Source organism: Capsicum annuum, chromosome 1, assembly GCF_002878395.1.
Source record: "Capsicum annuum cultivar UCD-10X-F1 chromosome 1, UCD10Xv1.1, whole genome shotgun sequence".
Classification (NCBI taxonomy): domain Eukaryota; kingdom Viridiplantae; phylum Streptophyta; class Magnoliopsida; order Solanales; family Solanaceae; genus Capsicum; species Capsicum annuum.
In genome coordinates this window covers 8,172,764-8,194,547 of record NC_061111.1, presented here as the reverse complement: position 1 = coordinate 8,194,547, position 21,784 = coordinate 8,172,764, and the positions used below count along the sequence as shown (strand labels likewise).

The following is a 21,784-nucleotide window of genomic DNA, read 5'->3' as shown; positions in this document are numbered from 1 at the left end:
TCCTTTAGATAAAATTGTCTTTTCACTATTTTTCTAATTTATTATTTAACTATTTTTATTATATTAACTAGACTCCTAAAATATATGGGACTCCTAAAATATATGGAAGAAAAATCAATTAATATTTTTGCTAAAATAGGATAGAAAAATACTCTTAAAATAGGACTTTCTATTTCATTACTTGAATTGAAATAAAAAAAAGAAAGGACAAAATAGAACCAAATTTAAAACCCAACTTTAACGTACAAAATTAGAAAGGAAAAAGAAAGCTAAAATTCAGATTAGTAAAGTTTAATACAAAATTGAACCAAATTAAAAATGGAACGTTAGTGTCTAGAAAAGAAAAGGAAAAAAAGACTAAAATTCCTATAAGTAAAGTTTAGTTTATTTGGAACTCATATTATTTTAATACTAATAAATAATATGTGGAATAATAATAAAGACCAACCATATTAATTTTTTTTTTAACTACGATATTAAAAATCAATCCTAAATATACTGGAAGGCCATTTCATTAATCTATTATTTATATCTATAATCTATAATCTATATTTATAATCTATATCTATGTCTATAATGTATATCTATAATATATAAAAAATGTGAAAACCCTTATAAAAGTGATTTAAACTTTTTACCCTTCACTATTTTTTTAAATTATTATTTAATTTTATTAGGGTAACTAATTTAATTTATGAGTCCTTTTAAATGTAGGATTTGTTACGAATAAAATTAGTTTAGGTATAAACTCATGTAATATTCTTTAATTTAGGTAAATTAATTTTTCTTACCTATTTTAACAAGGCATTAGTTGTTGTAATTTTTTTTACTAGATTATTTTTATCAACATAATAGAATTCAACGTGTATATATATATATATATCTTCTTTGTTTTCATTTAAGTTATTCTTTAGTGTCAAAATTTTTTCTCGGACAAGAATTATTTCTACAAAATTAAGCTTTGTGATCACTATTGTATTATTTTGTTGTAGTTTATAGGCCGTAGATGAATTTACAGGTAGTAGATGAATGTCGGTCGGCTTTGAAGAATTTTTTTAAGTAAAGGTTATGTTTAATTGTATTGTTTTTATATCCCTATTTTGAGATTTTTTTTTGGTGTAAAGATAAAGTTTAGTTGTATTATTTGATATCTCTATTGTGGATGAATGTCGGTCGACTTTGAGAAATTTTTTTAAGTAAAGGTTATGTTTAATTGTATTGTTTTTATATCCCTATTTTGAGATTTTTTTTTGTGTAAAGGTAAAGTTTAGTTGTATTATTTGATATCTCTATTATGGTATTATTTTGTTATAGTTTACAGATTATAGATGAGTGTCAGACGACTTTGAAGAAATTTTTGTGCGAAGGTTAGATTTAATTATATTGTTTTGATGACTCTATCATCATATTGTTTTGTTGCAGTTTACAGGTGCTAGATAAATGTCGATCAGCTTTGAGATTTTTTCTTTGGTAAAAGTAAAGTTTAATTAAATAGATTCTCCAAAAGATGTTGAATTTAATTATTGTATTCATCTTTATTTTTTAAACAAATATTCTAACGTTTGAACTCAATAAAGTGAGCTACACGCGCAAGGCGCGTACACCTAAACTAGTAATATCACAAAACAACAAAAGTAACTGTGATGTAGCCAAATTTGAGGGGAGGTTATATATAATTATTCCGTTAGTTTATTTTGTCTACAATGACTCTGGAAAAACAAATTGGAACCAACAGTTGTGTTGGGGAGGTATGTTCATATTCATATTGTTATTCTGTAGCCTTTCAAGAGTCACTTTTGGTCTTACCCAACATATATTTGTTCTTCAGGTAATTGTCTTTCTTATGATGTAATATTGGTTGGTCCTTTCTAACTTCTAAGGTGTTCAAATATGGGGAACAAACAACCTTCCCTTTATGACAGTTCAAAGTTCAAACCATTTATGGTGACTATTGCATTATTTTGAGTAGACAAGGTTGCATTTGCATTCAGCTGCTTTTGTCTTATCCTATGTTGCTCGAAAACTTAAGTGGTGCAAAAGCTTCACACCACATTGCTTCTGGCATTTTCCATTACCCTCTTAGGTTCAAATAATGTCACTCAAATTCTTCAAACCTCTGTTTGATTCTTTCGCAATGCCCCTGCATGAATCCAATATGGAGAAAAATGGTGTATTTTTCACCTATTTTCTTGGTATTTTAGCTGTACTATGGTTTGTTTCATTTCTCATCAGTAACTCAAACAAGGGAGTGCCGCCATTGCCACCCGGGCCTAAAGCTTTTCCCTTGATAGGTAATCTCCATTCTCTTGATCCTGAACTCCACACCTATTTTGCATCTCTTTCGCAAACTTATGGGCCCATTTGTAGACTCTGGCTTGGAAAAAAAATTGGGATTATTATTACTTCTCCTTCCTTAGCTCGTGAGGTGCTTAAGGATCAAGATACCCTTTTTGCTAACAGAGATATGCCTGCTGCTGCTAGAGAATCTTCATATGGTGGCAAAGACATAGTTTGGACTCCTTACGGACCGAAATGGCGCATGTTGAGGAAGGTTTGTGTTCGCGATATGCTTAATGGTTCTGCTTTAGATTCTGTTTGTGGACTAAGGCGACAAGAGCTTAGAGAATCAATCAATTGCTTCTATAATCAGTCAGGATCGCCTGTGAATGTTGGTGAACAGATGTTCTTGACAATGCTTAATGTGATTACAAGCATGATATGGGGTGACACAGTGAAGGTTGAGGAAAGAGCTACTCTTGGAGCTGAGTTTAGGCATGTTGTGACTGAGATGACTGAGCTGCTTGGCATGCCCAATCTTTCTGATTTTTACCCGGGCTTGGACTGGTTTGATTTGCAGGGTCTTACAAAGAAGATGAAGGTGTTGTCAAAGAGATTTGATAAGATATTTGAGAGCGTGATTGATCAAAGAAAAGAATTGGATAGAAATGGTGAGATGGGAACTTTTGTTGGCCGAGAAAGCAAGGACTTTTTGCAAGTTTTGCTGAAGTTGAAAGATGAAGCAGATACCAAAATGCCTCTGTCTATGACTGAACTCAAAGCATTACTTATGGTATGTTTTATCAGTTGTGCATTCTACGACACGATAAATCTGTTAATTTCAGTGGATGCTACTATGATTGTTTCCTTCTAAATATGTATTTTTCAAATGAACCAAAAAGAAATCGTCCTCTCCTTAGTCATCACTACATTATTATTGAGTAGCCAAGATTGCATTTGTCTTCAACCATTTTTTCCTTATCTATATGGATTAACTATTAGCTTACACAGTACACTGTCCGTGATGACAGATTTTTTTTCTTTTTTATAATAAAAGCATCAAAATCAAATGAAATAGATAACGGGATTGTAAATTCATAGAAGAATTATTGTGGCATATAGGGAATACATTTCAGAAGAATCAGATTCGTAAACTAATGTCCTGACTGTTGGTTGCATTTTTCTGCCTGGAAAATTCACGTTCTTAGGTGTGGTTCTGGTTTCATAGTTTTGCATTTTACTTGAAATAGTCTATTTCCTTACATGTTATGAGTTATAAATATTAGATATATCAGATTCATATATTCATGTCCTGAACTGTTAGTTGCTAACTTGTTATTGGACTGCATAAAGGAAAGAGTCGGCAAATTTAGCATCAGATAATATGTGTAAACTTAACTGTGAACCTTGAATTGAGCTCCCATAGACAGTTCTGCAAATAAAAAAATTGTTGAACTTCATAAATACTATGAACAGGATATGGTTATTGGTGGAACCGACACAACCTCCAACACAGTTGAGTTTGCCATGGCTGAAATTATGAACAAACCATATGTCCTGAGGAAATTACAACAAGAACTAGAGAGAGTTGTGGGAAAAGATAATATTGTTGAAGAGTCTCATATTCAAAAATTACCGTATCTCTATGCAGTTATGAAAGAAGTCTTGCGCTTACATCCAACTCTTCCACTCTTATCGCGACATTGTCCTAGTGAGACATGCACTGTGGGAGGATACACTGTTCCTAAAGGATCTCGTGTTTATGTAAATGTATGGGCTATGCAGAGAGATCCTTCTATCTGGGAAAATCCAACTGAATTCCATCCGGAAAGATTTTTGGGCAATAAATGGGACTATAGTGGAAATGATTTCAACTACTTTCCATTTGGTTCTGGCAGAAGAATTTGTGTGGGGATAGCCATGGCAGAGAGGATGTTCATGTATTCACTGGCTTCACTCGTTCATTCTTTCGACTGGAAGTTGCCCGAAGGAGAGATATTAGACCTTACAGAGAAGTTTGGTGTTGTTTTGAAGAAGAAAATGCCTCTGATGGTTATACCCACTCCAAGATTATCCAGTCCAACACTCTATGAGTAAGATAAAAGATGTTCCACTATTCCATGTGAAATGGCTGATTTCCATGACTAAATAAATATTCTATAGTGAATCGAATTTTGAAATAGTACATGTATTACTTCACTAGAAGCTCATAAAATTACAAAGAGAATAGTATACGTGCAGAAAGAAACAGTTGGCATCTCCTTGATAGATATGTTAACAGACTTATCCAATAACAAATACCAATACTGAATAAAGTATTGTGCTTCTCAATAAATCTTTATATAGTAATTCGTGTGTAAGTTATCCTTGAACCGAGCATTGTTTAATGAGTACAGATGCTTGTAATTATTCTCATTGACATTTGCAATTTCCCGTTTCCTGTCTCTTGCTAGTGTTTCTATATGAGTTTTGACATGTGTTTGTAGTGATTATGCTTCTGTCTTTTTTACGATGAACTATATATTGAGATGTGATCCATGTAACTGGGATCCATTTGAAGTTAATGCAATGGTTTCTATACATTTGGTGCACATCAAGAATATGAAACCCGAGTCACCAGTATTTGATTAGATCCATTCCAGAATCTTCTCAACCCAAGTTAAAATACCTAATCAGCTTTCTTCTGTTGACAGTTTCCTAGTTCACAACAGTCATTTGTGTGGTTCAGATGTGGATGAACTCGGGAAGGCGATCATGACCGAGGTGCACAGTAAGCCACTCACTTCTGGCAGTTGTTTCAGAAGGGTTTGGGCACATAGGTTAATCTTAGCATGGTTTTCCACTCGCCAATGGATGGGCACGCAGAAAGGACCGTTCAAATGTTCACGGGTATGTGAAGATCATATGTGATGGATTTCTAGAGGTAACTGGGATGATCACCTTCTGTTGAAAAAGTTTACCTAAACGACATGTATCCGATGAACATCCAAATGGTTCCGTTTGAGGCCTTTGTACGGGCGAAATGTAGATCACCCATAGATTGGTTTAGATAAGTAGAGCAAAGCTGATTGGTCCTGATCTTGTATTAAGTCTTCGAAAATGTAAGGAATATTCAAGAAAAACTTAAGATAGTTTATAATTGTCAAAATTCCTATTTGGGAAGGCAATATCTAACCTTGAGCTCTATGGGAGGCTCCTATAACCATCCTTGATAGCCAAGTCCATGGGCTGAGAACGAGAGATATAGCCTCCGTTAAGGTGTTATGGCATAATCTTATAATTCCGAGTAAGCTACATGGAAATCGGAGAAAGATATAGAGGCTAGATATCCTTACTTATTTCAGGATTATGTTATCTGACCTTGATGGGAAGTTTCCATTGTATTCATTATTATTGGAAGACTAATTCCAAGTTGTACGAAACCAAAATTGTTTAGGATTTGGTATTTCCTTTATTTAATTCATGGCTAAACAAGATTGTAGTCAAAACTATATATGAATAGGTTCTCCAGTTTCTAGTTAAAGTAGATTTTGCATTATTATAAATAGAGGCTGTTCTACCTATTTTCATGTTGTTGGAGAATTTGAGTAAATTATATTCCTTCAGTTATAAGTAACTATAAGCCAATTCTGACGAGACATACAATTTTCATTATTAGATGAAACATAATACTTAAAACCACACCTGGAGCAAGTAAACAAAAAGGGACTGAAAAGAGCATATTTGTTCTGGCATTGAAGTCGATATATACTTAATTCAATATTATTTCCTAATCTGTCTTGTGAAAAGGACGGCTAAGGTATCAGAAACTGAACATTCATTTGTGCTACCCAACAAGCATCCATTGACATAAGAAGTGGAAAATGTCTTCCCAGTGTATTGGTTCTGCCATTTCTCATTTTCCTCTTAGGCTCAAATAATGTCACACAAATTCGTCAAACGTCTGTTTGATTCTTCCCCATGGCCCTGGCAAGAACCAAATATTAAGCAAAATGGTGTAGTTTTCTCCTATGTTCTTGGTATTTTAGCTTTGCTATGGTTTCTTTCGTTTTTCATCAATAAGTCAAAAAATGGACAACCCCCATTGCCACCAGGGCCTAAAGCTTTGCCTTTTCTAGGTAATCTCCATTCTCTCGATCCCGAACTTCACACCTGGTTTGCATCTCTTTCCCAAACTTATGGCCCCATTTGTAGACTCTGGCTTGGTAAAAAAGTTGGGGTTATTATTACTTCACCTGCCTTAGCTCGCGAGGTGCTTAAGGATCAAGATACCATTTTTGCTAATAGAGATGTGCCTGCTGCTTGTAGAGAATCTTCATATGGTGGCAAAGACATAGTTTGGACTCCTTATGGACCGAAATGGCGTATGTTGAGGAAAGTTTGTGTTCGGGAAATGCTTAGTGGTTCTACTTTAGATTCTGTTTATGCACTAAGGAAAAGGGAGCTTAGACAATCGATCAATTACTTCTATAATCAGGCAGGATTGCCTGTGAATGTCGGTGAACAGATGTTCTTGACTGCGCTTAATGTGATTACAAGCATGTTATGGGGTGGCACGGTGAAGGGTGAGGAAAGAATTAGTCTTGGAGCTGAGTTTAGGCATGTTGTCACTGATATGACTGAGCTGTTATGTACTCCAAATATTTCCGATTTTTATCCGGGATTGGCCAGGTTTGATTTGCAGGGTGTAACAAAGAAGATGAATGTGTTGGCAAAGAGATTTGATAAGATATTTGACAGCATGATTGATCAAAGACAGAAAATGAACAGAAATGCTGAGACGGGAACTAACGTTGGCCAAGAAAGCAAGGATTTTTTGCAAGTTTTGCTGAAGTTGAACGATAAAGCAGATTCCAAAATGCCTCTGACTATGACTGAACTCAAAGCCTTACTTATGGTATGTTTTATTACTTGTGCATTCCAATTATATCTACTGCTTCCATTAGATGTGATTTTGGTTGTTTCCTTCTAAATGTGTTTTTTTCTAAGAAGAAATCTTCCTCTCCCCAGTTCCAAGCTTCAAGTTAGCAATAGTCATTTGAGTAGCCAAAACTGCATTTGTCTTCAACCATTCATTTATCTGTAAGGATTATTAGCTCACACTGATCATGATGGCAAATCTTTTCTTTTTATAATAAAAGGATCATAACCAAATGAAATAGATGGTGGGATTCATGTCGACACTGTTGGTTACATTCTTCTGCTAGGAAAAATTCACTTTCATTAGATGAGGTGCTGGTTTCAAAGTTTGAATTTTCCTTCAAATAGTCTGTTTCCTTACCTGTTACAGATCAAATGCTAACAAAAGTTGAAAATAGGATTATAAATGTATTAAAGAATTTTTGCAGCAGATGAGCAATAAATATTTAGATGAAGCAGATTCATATATTCACGTTGCTACCTTGTTATTGGACTGCATTAAGGAAAGAGTCGGCAATTTAGCATCAGACAGATAATTTGTGAAGACTTTAACTGTGAACCTTGAACTGAACTCCAATATACTGTTCTCAAAATAAAATATTGTTGCACATGATAATAACTTCACAACTACTATCGGCAGGATATGGTTGTTGGTGGAACTGACACAACCTCCAATGCGGTTGAGTTTGCCATGGCTGAAATTATGAACAAACCAGTCGTCTTGAGGAAATTACAACAAGAACTGGATACAGTTGTGGGAAAAGATAATATTGTGGAAGAGTCTCATATTCAGCAATTACCTTATCTCTATTCAGTTATGAAAGAAGTCTTGCGCATACATCCAATTCTTCCACTCTTGGTGCCACATTGTCCTAGTGAAACATGCACTGTGGGAGGATACACTGTTCCTAAAGGATCTCGTGTTTTCGTAAATGTATGGGCTATACAGAGAGATCCTTCTATCTGGAAAAATCCAACTGAGTTCCATCCTGAGAGATTTTTGGACAATAAATGGGATTATAGTGGAAATGATTTCAACTATTTTCCATTTGGTTCTGGCCGACGAATCTGTGCAGGGATAGTCATGGCAGAGAGGATGTTCATGTATTCACTGGCTTCACTAATTCATTCTTTCAACTGGACGTTGCCCAAAGGAGGAGCATTAGACCTTACAGAGAAGTTTGGCATTGTTCTGAAGAAGAAAATGCCTCTGGTAGTTATACCTACTCCAAGATTGTCCAATCCAACACTGTATGAGTAAGATAAAAGATTTTGCTCTATCCTGGCAATGATCTTATGAACAACTCAAATTTTCACTGTTCCATGTGAAATGGCTAATTTTCAGACTACTTAAATATTGTATACTGAATCGAATTTGGAATAATACTGCATGCATTACTTTATTGTCGAGATTATGCTTCTGTTTTTGTATGATGAAACTATATAGAGATTTGTTCCCTGTAACTATACCCTTTAGCCTCAAGTCAGGCCTTTTAAGTCTTGTTACAGAACCATCTGGATTAACTTTATTATTCATGAAAACCCACTTACATCCCACTGGTTCTTTTCCCTTCGGTAAATTCACCAAATCCCACGTGTGATTTTGTCCTAATCCACTTTTGGGTAAGTATTGAGGAATGACTAATCCCTTTATTTGCAGTAAGCGTACGACTTTCTGTTGATGAGAGTACTGTTGGAGCTGGTTGATTCATAGTCATTCATATGCTTGTTGAAACGAATGATTTGCAATCTGTTTCAAAAAGGTCTCTTTCCTTTTATGGCAACTCTTGAGTTCCAACTTTCCACGTGACAAGTTTAAGATTACAAGAAGAAAGGACATTTTTTGGTACATTATACATATCTTTAATTTAAAACCAAAAGAATTTAAATTCTTCTTTATTTCCCCCGTTACTTCCACTGTTACTTTTTCCAACTGACATTTTAATCTCCAAATCCAATGGCTTCACTCCCTTTACTACTCCGGCCTTCTTCTGTTGATTGGCTACCTGTCTGCTTGCCTCCTGAGCCATTTGTGCCTTCAGAGAAGGGTACCGAGCCTCTCTACCACATGGACGGTGCACGTTAGGCTAACATGCACGGAGAGAAATCGATGGCCCTTATATGTATAGTATTTAGTTACTCTAATTTTGTCTCTTACCATTCTCAAAAAGAAAAAGAAAATACTCCTAAGTTCCTTCTCTCTTTTGTGCTTTGTACTATCTTTTGTATCAGTTGGTGTTAGTGAATTCGCTCCTTTTTCATTGTGAATGTGTAACATTGTTTGGCTAAATTCCACACTACCCAAATTTCAAATCCTAACAGGCAGCACTAAATCAAATTCTTGAATAAACTTGATATTTCCTTATAACTTTCCGTTTCATAAACGGCAGCAGTCACATTCAAGAAAAATCAAGGGACAGTGCCTGTACCTGTGGTTAAGAATAGAAAACCACAAGAGACAAACATTAAGTTTGGCTTCTTGCCATTACTTTTTATAATGCCATATTCACAATTTAAATTTTATGGTCTTAATTTATTCTATCACAACCACTTCATTTATTAGATTCGAAATCTATGATTTATACTTTAGAAAATTTGATCCAAAATTTATTGGCTTTGAATGAATCCATAAATTATACACTTGATCTACCCTGAAGTTTGACAATTGGTGCTGATACGGATAGAATTTAAAGGGGAAAAGGATCACAAAACCATAGGAGTATTAGTTTACCATACTATTGGTGTTAGAGTTGTGACCCGAATTTTGTTGATCCGGCCCAAAAAGTTTCGCGGTGCAACCCATGTTTGTGATTTTCAATTGGATCTGTGGTGGTAGCGTAGGGATCGGGCCGATAGGCCCGTGGACCTTTATATTTTTTGGGCCTAGGACTTTTTTGTACGCACATATCCAGAAAATACGCATTCCCACATTGTACTCCTCTCCTTTCATTATAGTGAAACATTCTCTGCCTTTGCCCATGGTTTTTTCCGCAAGGGTTTCCACGTAAATCTGTGTGTTCTTGTTTTTTCTTTCTGCTTGTGGCTTGCTTTATTTCTGCCCGATTCCTAACAAACTGGTATCAAAGCCTGTTCAATTGTTTTCTCGGGGATGGCAACCATGAAGTATGATATTCCGCTGTTAGATCGCAACACCAGATTTTTGTTATGGCAGGTTAAGATGCAGGTTGTGCTCGCACAAACGAATTTGGACGATGCTTTAGTAGGGTTTGAGAAGATGCCCTCATCGTGGACGGACGAGGACAAATGACATAAGGATTGAAAGGCTCTATCTCAGATCCATCTTCATTTATCCAATCAGATTCTACAGGATATTTTGAAGGAAACCACAGCCACTACGTTGTGGTTGAAACTGGAATCGTTATGTATGACGAAGATCTTAACAAGTAAGTTGCATCTCAAGCAACAACTTTATTCCCATCGTATGTCTAAGGGTGCGTCCTTGGAGGATCACCTATCTGTATTTAAAGAAATAGTCTCTGATTTAGAGACTCTGAAGGTTAAGTACGATAAGGAAGACAGGGTTGATTTTGTTGTGTTCGCTCCCTGCATCATACATGACCTTTAGGGATACGATTTTATATAGTCGTGATACACTAACGATTGATGAAGTATATGATGCATTGTTTTCTAAAGAGAAGATGAAACATATTTTGAATGGGTCGGAGACTCAAGGAGATGGTCTCATTATTCGAGGAGGAAGGACTCGTGAGAGGAATTCTGGGGGTGATGACAGGAATAGGTCAAAATCCAGAAACAGAAATAATACCTGTAATTATTGTAAGAAGAAGGGTCATATCAAATTCGAGTATTGGAAGCTACAGAATAGAGAGAAAAGAGAAGCTCCAAAATCGAAGGGAAACCAACCAGAGAAGTCTGGTGAAGCCAGTTTTGTGGAAGATGGCGGTAGTGATGGAGAACTCTTGGTAATTTCTGATGGTAACTCCAAACCCTGTGAGGATTGAATTCTTGATTCAACTTGTACGTTTCATATGTGTCGTAATTGGGATTGGTTTACAACATATGAAATAGTCTCTAAAGGTGCTGTGTTGATGGAAAATAACACACTTTGTAAGATAGCTGGTATTGGAACAATCAGGATCAAGATGTTTGATGGGATTGTGAGGACACTTGGTGATGTGCGATATGTTCCAGACCTGAAGAAAAATCTTATTTCCTTGAGTACCCTTGATTCGAACGGTTATAGGTACACTGGTGAAGATGGAGTCCTGAAGGTTACTAAAGGTGATCTTGTTGTGATGAAGGGATAGAGAAAGTCTGCTAATTTGTATGTCCTACAAGGTTCTACTGCTACGGGTGATGTAACTGTTTTTACCTCCTCTCTATCAGAAAGTGATGTTGCTAAACTTTGGCATATGCGCCTGGGGCATATGAGTGAAAACGGGATGGCTGAACTAAGCAGGAGAGGACTTCTTGATAGGCAGAATATTACCAAACTGGAGTTCTGTGAGCATTGCATTTTTGGGAAGCTGAAGAGAGTCAGATTCACTAAAGGCATCCACTCAACTAAAGGCACACGTAATTACATTCATTCTGATTTCTGGGGTCCTTCTAGAGTACCTTCTAGAAGAGGTGTGAATTATTTGTTGACTATTATTGATGACTATTTCAGAAAAGTTTAGGTGTTATTCCTGAAGCAAAAGAATGATGTGTTGCCTACTTTCAAGGAGTGAAAGATTATGATTGAAAAGCAAACAGGGAAGCAGGTAAAACGCCTTTGGACTGATAATGGTTTAGAGTTGTGCTCTAATTAATTTAATGCTCTGTGCAAGTCTGAAGAAATTGTGAGGCACTTGACAGTTCGTCATACTCCGCAGCAGAATGGTGTGGCTGAACGAATGAATAAGACTATAACAGAGAAGGTGCATTGTATGATCTCTAATGCTGTTTTACCAAGTCTTTTTGGGCCGAAGCTGCTTTCACAGCTTGTCTTCTTATTAACCGCTCTCCCTCAACCACGATTGATAAAAAGACTCCACAAGAGGTATGGTCTGGTACTCCTGCTAGCTATTCTGATTTGAGGATATTTGGATGTCCATGCTCATGTTGATAATGGAAAGTTGGAACCTAGATCTGTCAAGTGCTTATTTATGGGTTATAAGCCTGGTGTTAAAGGTTATAAGCTTTGGTGTCCAGAAAGCATAAAGGTTATAATTAGCAGGGATGTTATATTTGATGAAACTGCCATTCTTCGGGCTTCCTCCAAATCTAGTGCTTCGCCCCCAGATGATCTTAGTGACATGAATCAACAAAAGTCATTCACCCACGTTGAATTGCAAATTAGAGCAGAGTCTACAACAGTGCCTACTTCTCAGTTTAGCCCGGAGATACAAAGTGGTACTATTTCTTCTTCACCACTAGTAACGCCACAATATTCTATTGCTAAAGACAGGCCTAGAAGAGATATTAGACCTCCTCAGAAGTATGCTAAAGCTGATTTGGTTGCTTCTGCATTGAATGTAGCAGAAGGTATTGATTCCGGTAAAGAACCTTCTTCTTACTCAGAGGCAGTTAGTTGTGATGATTTTGGATGATGGACGATTGCTATGAAGGAGGAGATGGCACATGGGATTTGGTGAGATTGCCTAAAGATAAGAAAGTTGTCCGTTGCAAGTGGGTATTCAAAAAGAAAGAAGGAACATCGAGAGTTGAAGATGCTAGGTACAAAGAAAGACTAGTTGCTAAAGGTTACAATCAAGTTTCAGGTGTTGATTTCACAGATGTGTTTTCTCCAGTTGTAAAGTATAGTTCGATTCGAGCCTTGCTTGGTATTGTGGCCATGCATGATCTTGAGCTTGAGAAGTTGGATGTCAAAACTGCATTCTAACATGGAGAACTTGAGGAGGATATCTATATACAGCAACCAGAGGGTTTTGTAGTCTCAGAAAAGAGGACTATGTATGCTTGCTGAAAAAGCCTTTTTATGGCTTAAAACAGTCTCCTAGGCAGTGGTATAAAAGGTTTGACTCTTTTATGACCTCTCATATGTTTTGGAGGAGTAGTTATGATAGTTATGTCCACTTCAAGGAGGTTAGTGATGGTTCGTTCGTGTATCTTCTCTTGTATGTTGATGATATGTTGATTGTAACAAATGATATGAGAGAGATAATAAAAGTCAAAGCTCAGCTCAGCAAGGAGTTTGAGATGAAGGATCTAGGAGCAGCAAAGAAGATTCTTGGCATGGAAATTATGAGGGATAGAGAGAAGTGTAAGTTATACTTGAGTCAAAAATAGTATATTGAGAAAGTGCTTCACAGGTTTAATATGCAAAATGCCAAACTAGTAAGTACTCCATTGGCAGCTCACTTCAAACTCTCGGCCACTTTATCTCCAAAGACAGATGATGAGCATGACTACATATCTCGAGTTCCATACTCTAGTGCTGTCGGGTCTCTTATGTATGCGATGGTGTGTTTCCGATCAGATTTATCTTATGCCGTCAGTGCAGTTAGCAGATATATAGAAAATCCTAGCAAAGAATATTGGAAAGCAGTTCAGTGGATTTTCAGATACTTGCATGGATCGGTTGATGTTTGTTTGCAGTTTAGGAGAAATAGAGATGGAGTAATTGAGTATGTTGATTCTGATTTTGCAGGAGATCATGATAAAAGGAAATCCCTTACAGGCTATGTTTTCACCATTGGTGGTTGTGCTATTAGTTGGAAAGCTACCTTACAGATTACGGTTGTTTTGTCAACTACTGAGACAGAGTATATGGCTATTATAGAGGCTTTCAAGGAAGCTATTTGGTTGAAGGGTCTGTTTGGTGAACTTAGCAAAAACTTATAGATTACTACGGTCTTTTGCGATAGTCAGAGTGCTATCTTCCTTACGAAAGATTAAATGTTTCACGAGAGGACAAAGCACATCGATGCTCGGTATCATTTTGTGCTTGAAATTATTGCTCGTGGTGATATTGTGGTGCGCAAGATTAGTACTCATGATAATCCTACTGATATGATGACCAAGACACTACCAAGTGCCAAGTTTGAGCATTGCTTGGACTTGGTTAGTTTTAGCTGTTAAGATGTGCCTTTAAGGACTTTTGTGGAAGAGGTGGATAGTTTGTCTTGAAATAGATTTGAGTTCTGAATTAGAATTCGTGTCAAGGTGGAGATTGTTAGAGTTGTGACCCGAATTTTGTTGATCCGGCCCAAAAAGTTTCGCGGTGCAACCCATGTTTGTGATTTTCAATTGGGTTTGTGGTGGTAGCGTAGGGATCGGGCCTCTAAGCCCGTGGACCTTTATGTTTTTTGGGCCTAGGACTTCTTTGTATGCACATATTATATAAATTTATTTAGTGGATTGTTTTGGGGTATTCAAAAAATAGCATTTTCCACATTGTACTCCTCTCCTTTCATTATAGTGAAACATTCTCTGCCTCTACCTGTGATTTTTCCCGCAAGAATTTCCACGTAAATCTGTGTGTTCTTGTTTTTCTTTCTGCTTGTGGTTTGCTTTCTTTCTGCCCGATTCCTAACAATTGGAAAAAGGGTCATATTTGTTTTCTACCATTGAAAAAGATTTAATAATATCTCATACTATCGGTCTGTATATATTTTTAATGTTATGCTCCGGATACATATATGTCATTTATGTTATAAACTTTCACATTTTCATCCAAAATATCTCGTTCATTTAGGAAATTCAATTCTCTTTTAAGTGGTGCAATAGCTTCCAGCTTCCCACCACATTGGTTATACCATTTTCCATTTCCATCAGATAATGTCTCTCAAAATCTTCGAACCGCTGTTTGATTCTTTCCCATGGCCCCTGCAAGAACTCAATATTGAGCAAAAGGGTGTAATTTTCTCCTATTTTCTTGGAATTTTAGCTTTACTATGGTTTGTTTGTTTTTTCATCAGTAACTCAAAAAAGGGATTACCGCCACTGCCACCAGGACCTAAAGCGTTGCCCTTGATAGGCAATCTCCATTCTCTTGATCCTGAACTCCATACCTGTTTTGCATCTCTATCTCAAACTTATGGCCCCATTTGTACACTCTGGCTTGGTAGAAAAGTTGGGATTATTATTACTTCTCCTTCCTTAGCTCGTGAGGTGCTTAAGGATCAAGATACCATTTTTGCCAACAGAGATATGCCTGCTGCTGCTAGAGAATCTTCCTATGGTGGCAAAGACATAGTTTGGACTCCTTATGGACCGAAATGGCGCGTGCTGAGGAGGGTTTGTGTTCGTGAAATGCTAAGTGGTTCTATTTTAGATTCTTTTCATGCACTAAGGCGAAGGGAGCTCAGACAATTGATCAATTACTTCTATAATCAGTCAGGATCGCCTGTGAATGTTGGTGAACAGATGTTCCTAACTGTGCTTAATGTGATTACAAGCATGTTATGGGGTGGTACAGTGAAGGGTCAGGAAAGAGCTAGTCTTGGAGCTGAGTTTAGGCATATTTTGACCGCGATAACGGGGCTGTTAGGTACTCCAAATGTTTCCGATTTTTACCCGGGCTTGGCCTGGTTTGATTTGCAGGGTGTTACAAAGAAGATGAAGGTGTTGACCAAGAGATTTGACAAGATATTTGAGAGCATAATTGACCAAAGACAAAACTCGGATAGAATTGGTGGGATGGGAACTGGTGTTGGCCAGGAAAGCAAGGACTTTTTGCAAGTTTTGCTAAAGTTGAAAGATGAAGCAGATACCAAAATGCCTCTGACTATGAGTGAAATCAAAGCCGTACTTATGGTATGTTCTATCAGTTGTGCATTCTACTACACGACAAATCTGTTCCTTCCATTATACTATGTGATTTTGGTTGTTTCCTTCTAAATGTGTTTTTCTCAAATGAACCAGAAAGTAATGTTCTCTCTCCAGTTCCAAACATCAAATCAATCATAGTCATCACTCAATTATTATTGAGTAGCCAAGATTGTATTTGTCTTCAGCCATTCATACCTTATCTATATGGATTAATTATGACCTTACACTGGTCATGCTGGCAGATTGTTTCTTTTTTATAATAAAAAGGATCAAAATCAAATGAAATAGATAGTGGGATTGTAAATTTATAGAAGAATTATCGTGGCATATAGGAAACAAATTTCAGAAGAATCAGATTCGTAAATTCATGTCCTGCACGTTTGGTTGTGTTCTTCTGCTAGGAAAATTCACTCATTAGATATGGTGCTGGTTACAAAGTTGAGTTATTATTTCAAATAGTCTATTTCCCTAGCTGTTGCGGATGAAAAAGTTTGGCTTATAGTGATATTAGTCATAATAAGTGGGTCGGATGCTGATAAAAGTTAAAAAATAAGATTGTAAATGTATTGAAGAATTATTGCAGCAGATGAGTAATAAATATTAGAGGAATCAGATTCATATATTCATGTCCTGAACTGTTAGTTGCTACCTTTTATTGGACTGCATTAAGGAAAACGTCGCAAATTTAGCATTAGATAATATGGGAAAACTTAACTGTGAATCAAGACTGTGAACACTGCACTATCTGTTGTTTTTGTTACTATCTATTATTTCTTGTACTTCTATTACTTCTTTTTTTTGACTGCTTCGGACTATTTTTCCCTCGAGTATATTGAGTATTTTGTGGTGGTGGTGGTCGTAGCCTTGAACTTTAACTCCAATATTACTGCTGCAAAAATAAAAAATATTGTTGTACAAGATAATAACTTCACAACTACTATGGGAACAGGATATGGTTCTCGGTGGAACTGATACAACCACCAACACAGTTGAGTTTGCCATGGCTGAAATTATGAACAAACCGGACGTCCTGAGGAAATTACAAGAAGAACTAGAGACAGTTGTGGGAAAAAATAATATTGTGGAAGAGTCTCATATTCAGCAATTACCATATCTCTATGCAGTTATGAAAGAAGACTTGCGCTTACATCCCACTCTTCCACTCTTGGTGCCACATTGTCCTAGTGAAACATGCACTGTGGGAGGATACACTGTTCCTAAAGGATCTCGTGTTTTCATAAATGTATGGGCCATACAGAGAGATCATTCTATCTGGAAAAATCCAACTGAGTTCCATCCAGAGAGATTTTTGGACAATAAATGGGATTATAGTGGAAGTAATTTCAACTACTTACCGTTTAGTTCTGGGAGAAGAATTTGTGCAGGGATAGCCATGGCAGAGAGGATGTTCATGTATTTACTGGCTTCACTTGTTCATTCTTTCGACTGGAAGTTGCCCGAAGGAGAGAAATTAGACCTTACAGAGAAGTTTGGGATTGTTATGAAGAAGAGAACACCTTTGGTGGCTATACCTACTCCACGATTGTCCAATCCAACACTGTATGAGTTCTGTTAGAGAGTCGTGCTCTGCGTGATGATTCCATCTTTTGTATGATGAACTACGGAATGTGCTCCATGAAAATAGGATGCATTTGAAAAGTGTCTATACAGTTGGTACACGTCAAGAATATAAAACCTGCAATTCGGTGTGCCTGAATTACCACTAGTTCAGTAGGTCTATTCTAGAATCTTGGCAAATCAGTGAGATCCTGTAATCTCAACACCTTATGAAGGTCCTGAACTTTTTTAAAGTCGATAGTTAGAACTAATTATTTGCTTATATTAAGTTATGACATACCACGTAAAATTAACCATGTGCATTTTACAATATTTGTCTCAAGTGATAGTTAATGAAAATTCTGTGAGTGTTCTGGTACCAAAATTTCTATGCTTCAATCAAGAGCATGACTATTTGGGTCACTGTACTACCTAGAGTCTTTATTGCATCACGCAAGAACTATAATTTACAAAAATTATAGTAGATGTTACTTGCTGAGGTGAGGAGATTTGAGTAATAAAATTTAAGCAACTTCAATGTTCGAGATTAAATGCAGTCGGAATCATTTCAAAAATCAATACTATCTTCCTACAAAACATTGATTCAGGACCTCTAAACGAGCAAAGTCTTGCAGGTCTCACCATTTCAATTGTGCTCCTGATAGTTCAATGGTACCAGTTAATGAACATCAAATACTCCTATAACACACAAGGAAGAAGTGAGGTTGCTGTTGGTGCCTCGTGGCCTTCCAATTGTGGTCCTAGCCACAACTTGTATACCGGACCATACTAGTGAGTAGAGATAGAGCTAAAATTTTGAGTTTTATGACTACATAGTAGACTCTGCATCCAATTGTGGTCCTAGCCACAACTTGTATACCGGACCATACTAGTGAGTAGAGACAGAGCTAGAATTTTGAGGTTTATGACTACATAGTAGACTCTGCATTGTGTAGAATTCACCTATTTTATTTTTTTGGTGATCAGTTGATAGGCTTTTTTGATTCTATATCAGGCTTGAACTATAGATCTGTTGTTAGTACTTGGTAGCATTAGAGATCTTGAAGATCACTTGAGCCCTCATCTGGCTTACTTACATCCAATACACCAAATCAAATAATTTAACCTTAATAGTTAGAAATTAAAGTTAAAAAAATACCACAAATGTATTTATGAGAAAGACATGTATTATATTCATCATTATTTACATGTCACCCCCCTATGTTTAGAGAGACTGATCATAGTCTATTTGACCAATTTTTTATAGAGTAACAATTTGTGTTTCACTAATCAATTTGAAAAATATTTTTCCAATATTAAAGCAACAATTTATGATTGGCTAAGATTCCAGACATACTTTTCGAGAAATACAACTTTTTTTTGCCTCCTCAAAAAACTATTTTTGTTACTGCTCAAAAACAATTAGTAGTAGTATTTTTTTCTCTCCTTAAAGCTTAACCACACACTTCAATTATCTAAATTAAGCCTTTTCTTTTAAATAATTTTTTTTTTCTTGCTTTCCAGAAACTTGGCCAAATAAGCTCAATATCATACGAGAAACTTTGATTTTTGTCTGTCCAAATAAAAGAAAAAAACACACAAAGAAATAGTCCCCTTTTCTAATGTATGGTGATAAAGCATTGAGTTGACAAAGAGACCTGATGGGATGTTTGAGGCCATGATTGTCAAAGACTTCAAATTTTGCAAGATTTGCTGAAATTGCAAGATTTGAGGCCATCATGCTGAAATTACATGATTGTGATAGACAGTTTCTAATGGTATGCTTTTTTTTTTTTTTTCACGGCGAAGGGGATTATAAGGTGGTGAATTGAAACCTCCACCAACAAGGTGAAAGTTCAATAGTCAACCAACTAAGTTACTGAAATTCCATGATTTCTTATGGTATGTTATGTCATATATGTGCATCGTTCTATAATTAGAACCAACTTAACTTTGAAATTTTCATATATCCTTAATGAAATGATTTATAGTTACATTAAATATCTGAAGTTTGCTTTATAATACAATTTTCAAAAGTCTTTTCATCCTTTTTTTTCTTAAACTTTGTGTTAAGTCAAATGGTACTGCATAAATTAAAATCGGGGAACATTATATAGGAACAACCAATTTCTTTGGATTTGATGTTGGTTAGTCCTTTCTAACTTCCAAGGAGTTCTATGTGAGCATAAAAAGGACAGCCCAGTGCACTAAAGCTTTCTCTATGCGCACGGTCCGAGGAAGGGTGTATTGTATGCAGCCTTACTTTGCATTTTTGCCAGATGCTGTTTCCAAAGCTTGAACCCGTGACCTCCTGATCGACTTTACCAATTACTCCAAGGCTCCCCTTCAGGTGTTCTATCTGAGCATACAACCTTTTTTTATCCCAGTCCAAAGTTCAAATCTATTTTGGTCACTACTGCATTATTTCCTAGGAGATAAAGATTGGATTTGCTTGTTCTAGTCTTCTTGACTTTTCGAACATGGGGTTTTGTACGTGTCGGATTCTGTCTGGAAGATCCAATACGGGTACAACAACATTTATTAGTTTGTTGGAAAAACGAGAATGAACCGGTATCCATATTTCAGGATGACTGATAGTTTTTCTAGTCAAGCTTTCAGAATTTGTTTGTTTTCAAAAATATTTTGTTAAAAGTGCTAATTGAAAAGGTATTTTTGGAGATTGGCAGTTTGTGAAGTACTTTATCAATATCGGAGTAGTAATTTGGGATAAAAGCTATTTTCATCAACTTTTGTTACTACTCAAAAACATTGTTAACTGCCCAAAAGTTTGGCCAAACAAACTATTCCTATGGCTATGAGAAACTTTAATTTTCATCCGAGACAAAGAAATGGTTCGACGATTGAAGCAAGAGTAGTGTTGTGGGAGGTATGATCATCTTGTGGTTTTGCAGACTTTCAACAGTCACTTATTGTCTTATCCAAGATATCTTTATTCTTCAGGACTTTTTTTTAATATATATGGTGTTAATGCATTGAGTTTTTCTTGGCAAAAATGCCTCTCATGGTATGTTATGTCATATATGTGCATTTTTTACCATATAGGAGAAATCACTTTCTTTCTATGTGATATTGGTTGGTCCCTTCAAACTTCCAAGGTGTTCAAATATGACCAAATCAACCTTTCCTTTTTCCCTGGTCAGAGTTCAAACCAGTTGTTGGTCACTACTGCATTACTGTTGTGTTGATGAGATAGGATTTCACTTTTCAACTGTTTCTGTCTTGTCCTATGTTGCTGAACTTCTCAAAGATTATGTCTTATCCTATGTTGCTATACTTTTCAAATGTCGTTTGGTGTGTGTCGCATCCTCCGAAAGTAATATTCCCTCCGTTTCAATTTGACTTGGCACGGTAGCTTTTGAATCCTGTAGTTTTAAACTAAAAATAGGTACAATGTACCAAAACGTCATTTAATCTTGTGTTCTTAAACCTATCATATGAAAAGTTAGAATTAATGAGTTGCCAAGAAAGGAAAGAGGCATTCTTCTGAAATGGGCTAAAAAGGAAAGTAAGACGAATAAATTGAAATAGAGGGAGTACATTTTTTGAGGATCCAACATAGTGCGACAGCATTGTGAAGAGTCCTAACAACATAGTTCTTATCTATATGGACGCAAAAATTGACTTATGTATTTATTGATATGATGTCTGATCTTAGTTAGTTACAAATGAGAGGTTTATATATAATGACGGAGAAATATGGGATTATAAATTGCACTAAAGATTGAGCTAAAGATTTAGAGCGATTTCATTGTGAGGTTAAAATAATTGGTGTCCTTCCAGAGATTAGAATTAGAAGTGCTGAAACTGTCTTTACTCTAAATATGGCTTTCACAACTTTAAACGATCTTCGTCTACCAGCTCTCACCCTTTCAATTGTGTTCCTGACTATTCTATGGTACAAATTTACCTCATACAAAAAACAATCCAGGTTGCCACCAGGCCCTCAAGGCCTTCCAATTGTGGGATTCTAACCATTTCTCCGCCCCAATTTGCATCACCAGCTCACAGAGTTATCTCAACAGTATGGTCCAATTTACAGAAGCAGACTATGTGTTGTGTTGAATTCATCTTCCTTAGCCAAACAAGTGGTTCGTGATCAAGACTCCGTTTTTGCCAACCGTGATCCTCCAATTGCAGGATTAATGGCCACATACGGTGGACTAGATATTGGATTTTCTCCCTATGGCTCCTACTGGAGTGATATGCGCAAACTGTTTGTAAGGGAGATTCTAAGCAGTAGGAACCTTGAGGC

The 21,784-nt window shown here is 36.3% G+C and overlaps 2 protein-coding genes across 3 annotated transcripts; both read left to right on the top strand.

Moving 5' to 3' along the window:
* The first annotated feature begins 1,692 nt into the window (after positions 1-1,692).
* LOC107867103 (flavonoid 3'-monooxygenase CYP75B137) lies at positions 1,693-17,896 on the top strand. 2 transcript variants are annotated; one of them, XM_047415453.1, is made up of 3 exons: positions 2,018-2,821; positions 15,691-15,939; positions 16,904-17,896. In XM_047415453.1, the coding sequence occupies exons 1-3, from the start codon at positions 2,093-2,095 to the stop codon at positions 17,528-17,530; spliced, it is 1,605 nt and encodes a 534-aa protein (XP_047271409.1). In that variant the 5' UTR covers positions 2,018-2,092; the 3' UTR covers positions 17,531-17,896. The 2 variants fall into 2 exon arrangements, with proteins under 2 accessions (XP_016568706.2, XP_047271409.1); XM_016713220.2 differs by lacking the exons at positions 15,691-15,939; positions 16,904-17,896 and adding an exon at positions 3,754-4,692 and having other exon boundaries at positions 1,693-3,070.
* On the top strand, positions 5,824-8,639 carry LOC107867114 (flavonoid 3'-monooxygenase CYP75B137). The gene is made up of 2 exons (XM_016713230.2): positions 5,824-7,174; positions 7,838-8,639. Exons 1-2 carry the CDS (start codon positions 6,197-6,199, stop codon positions 8,456-8,458), a joined length of 1,599 nt encoding a protein of 532 aa, XP_016568716.2. The 5' UTR covers positions 5,824-6,196; the 3' UTR covers positions 8,459-8,639.
* Positions 17,897-21,784: the final 3,888 nt, after the last annotated feature.

Bases quoted from the DNA above. Each gene is read 5' to 3' on its own strand.
- LOC107867114 (XM_016713230.2), top strand. From the start codon at position 6,197: ATGTCACACAAATTCGTCAAACGTCTGTTTGATTCTTCCCCATGGCCC. The intron at 7,175-7,837 runs GTATGTTTTATT...TACTATCGGCAG, and splicing joins AACTCAAAGCCTTACTTATG to GATATGGTTGTTGGTGGAAC.
- LOC107867103 (XM_047415453.1), top strand. From the start codon at position 2,093: ATGTCACTCAAATTCTTCAAACCTCTGTTTGATTCTTTCGCAATGCCC. The intron at 2,822-15,690 runs GATTTTTACCCG...CCAAATGTTTCC, and splicing joins TTGGCATGCCCAATCTTTCT to GATTTTTACCCGGGCTTGGC. The intron at 15,940-16,903 runs GTATGTTCTATC...CTATGGGAACAG, and splicing joins AAATCAAAGCCGTACTTATG to GATATGGTTCTCGGTGGAAC.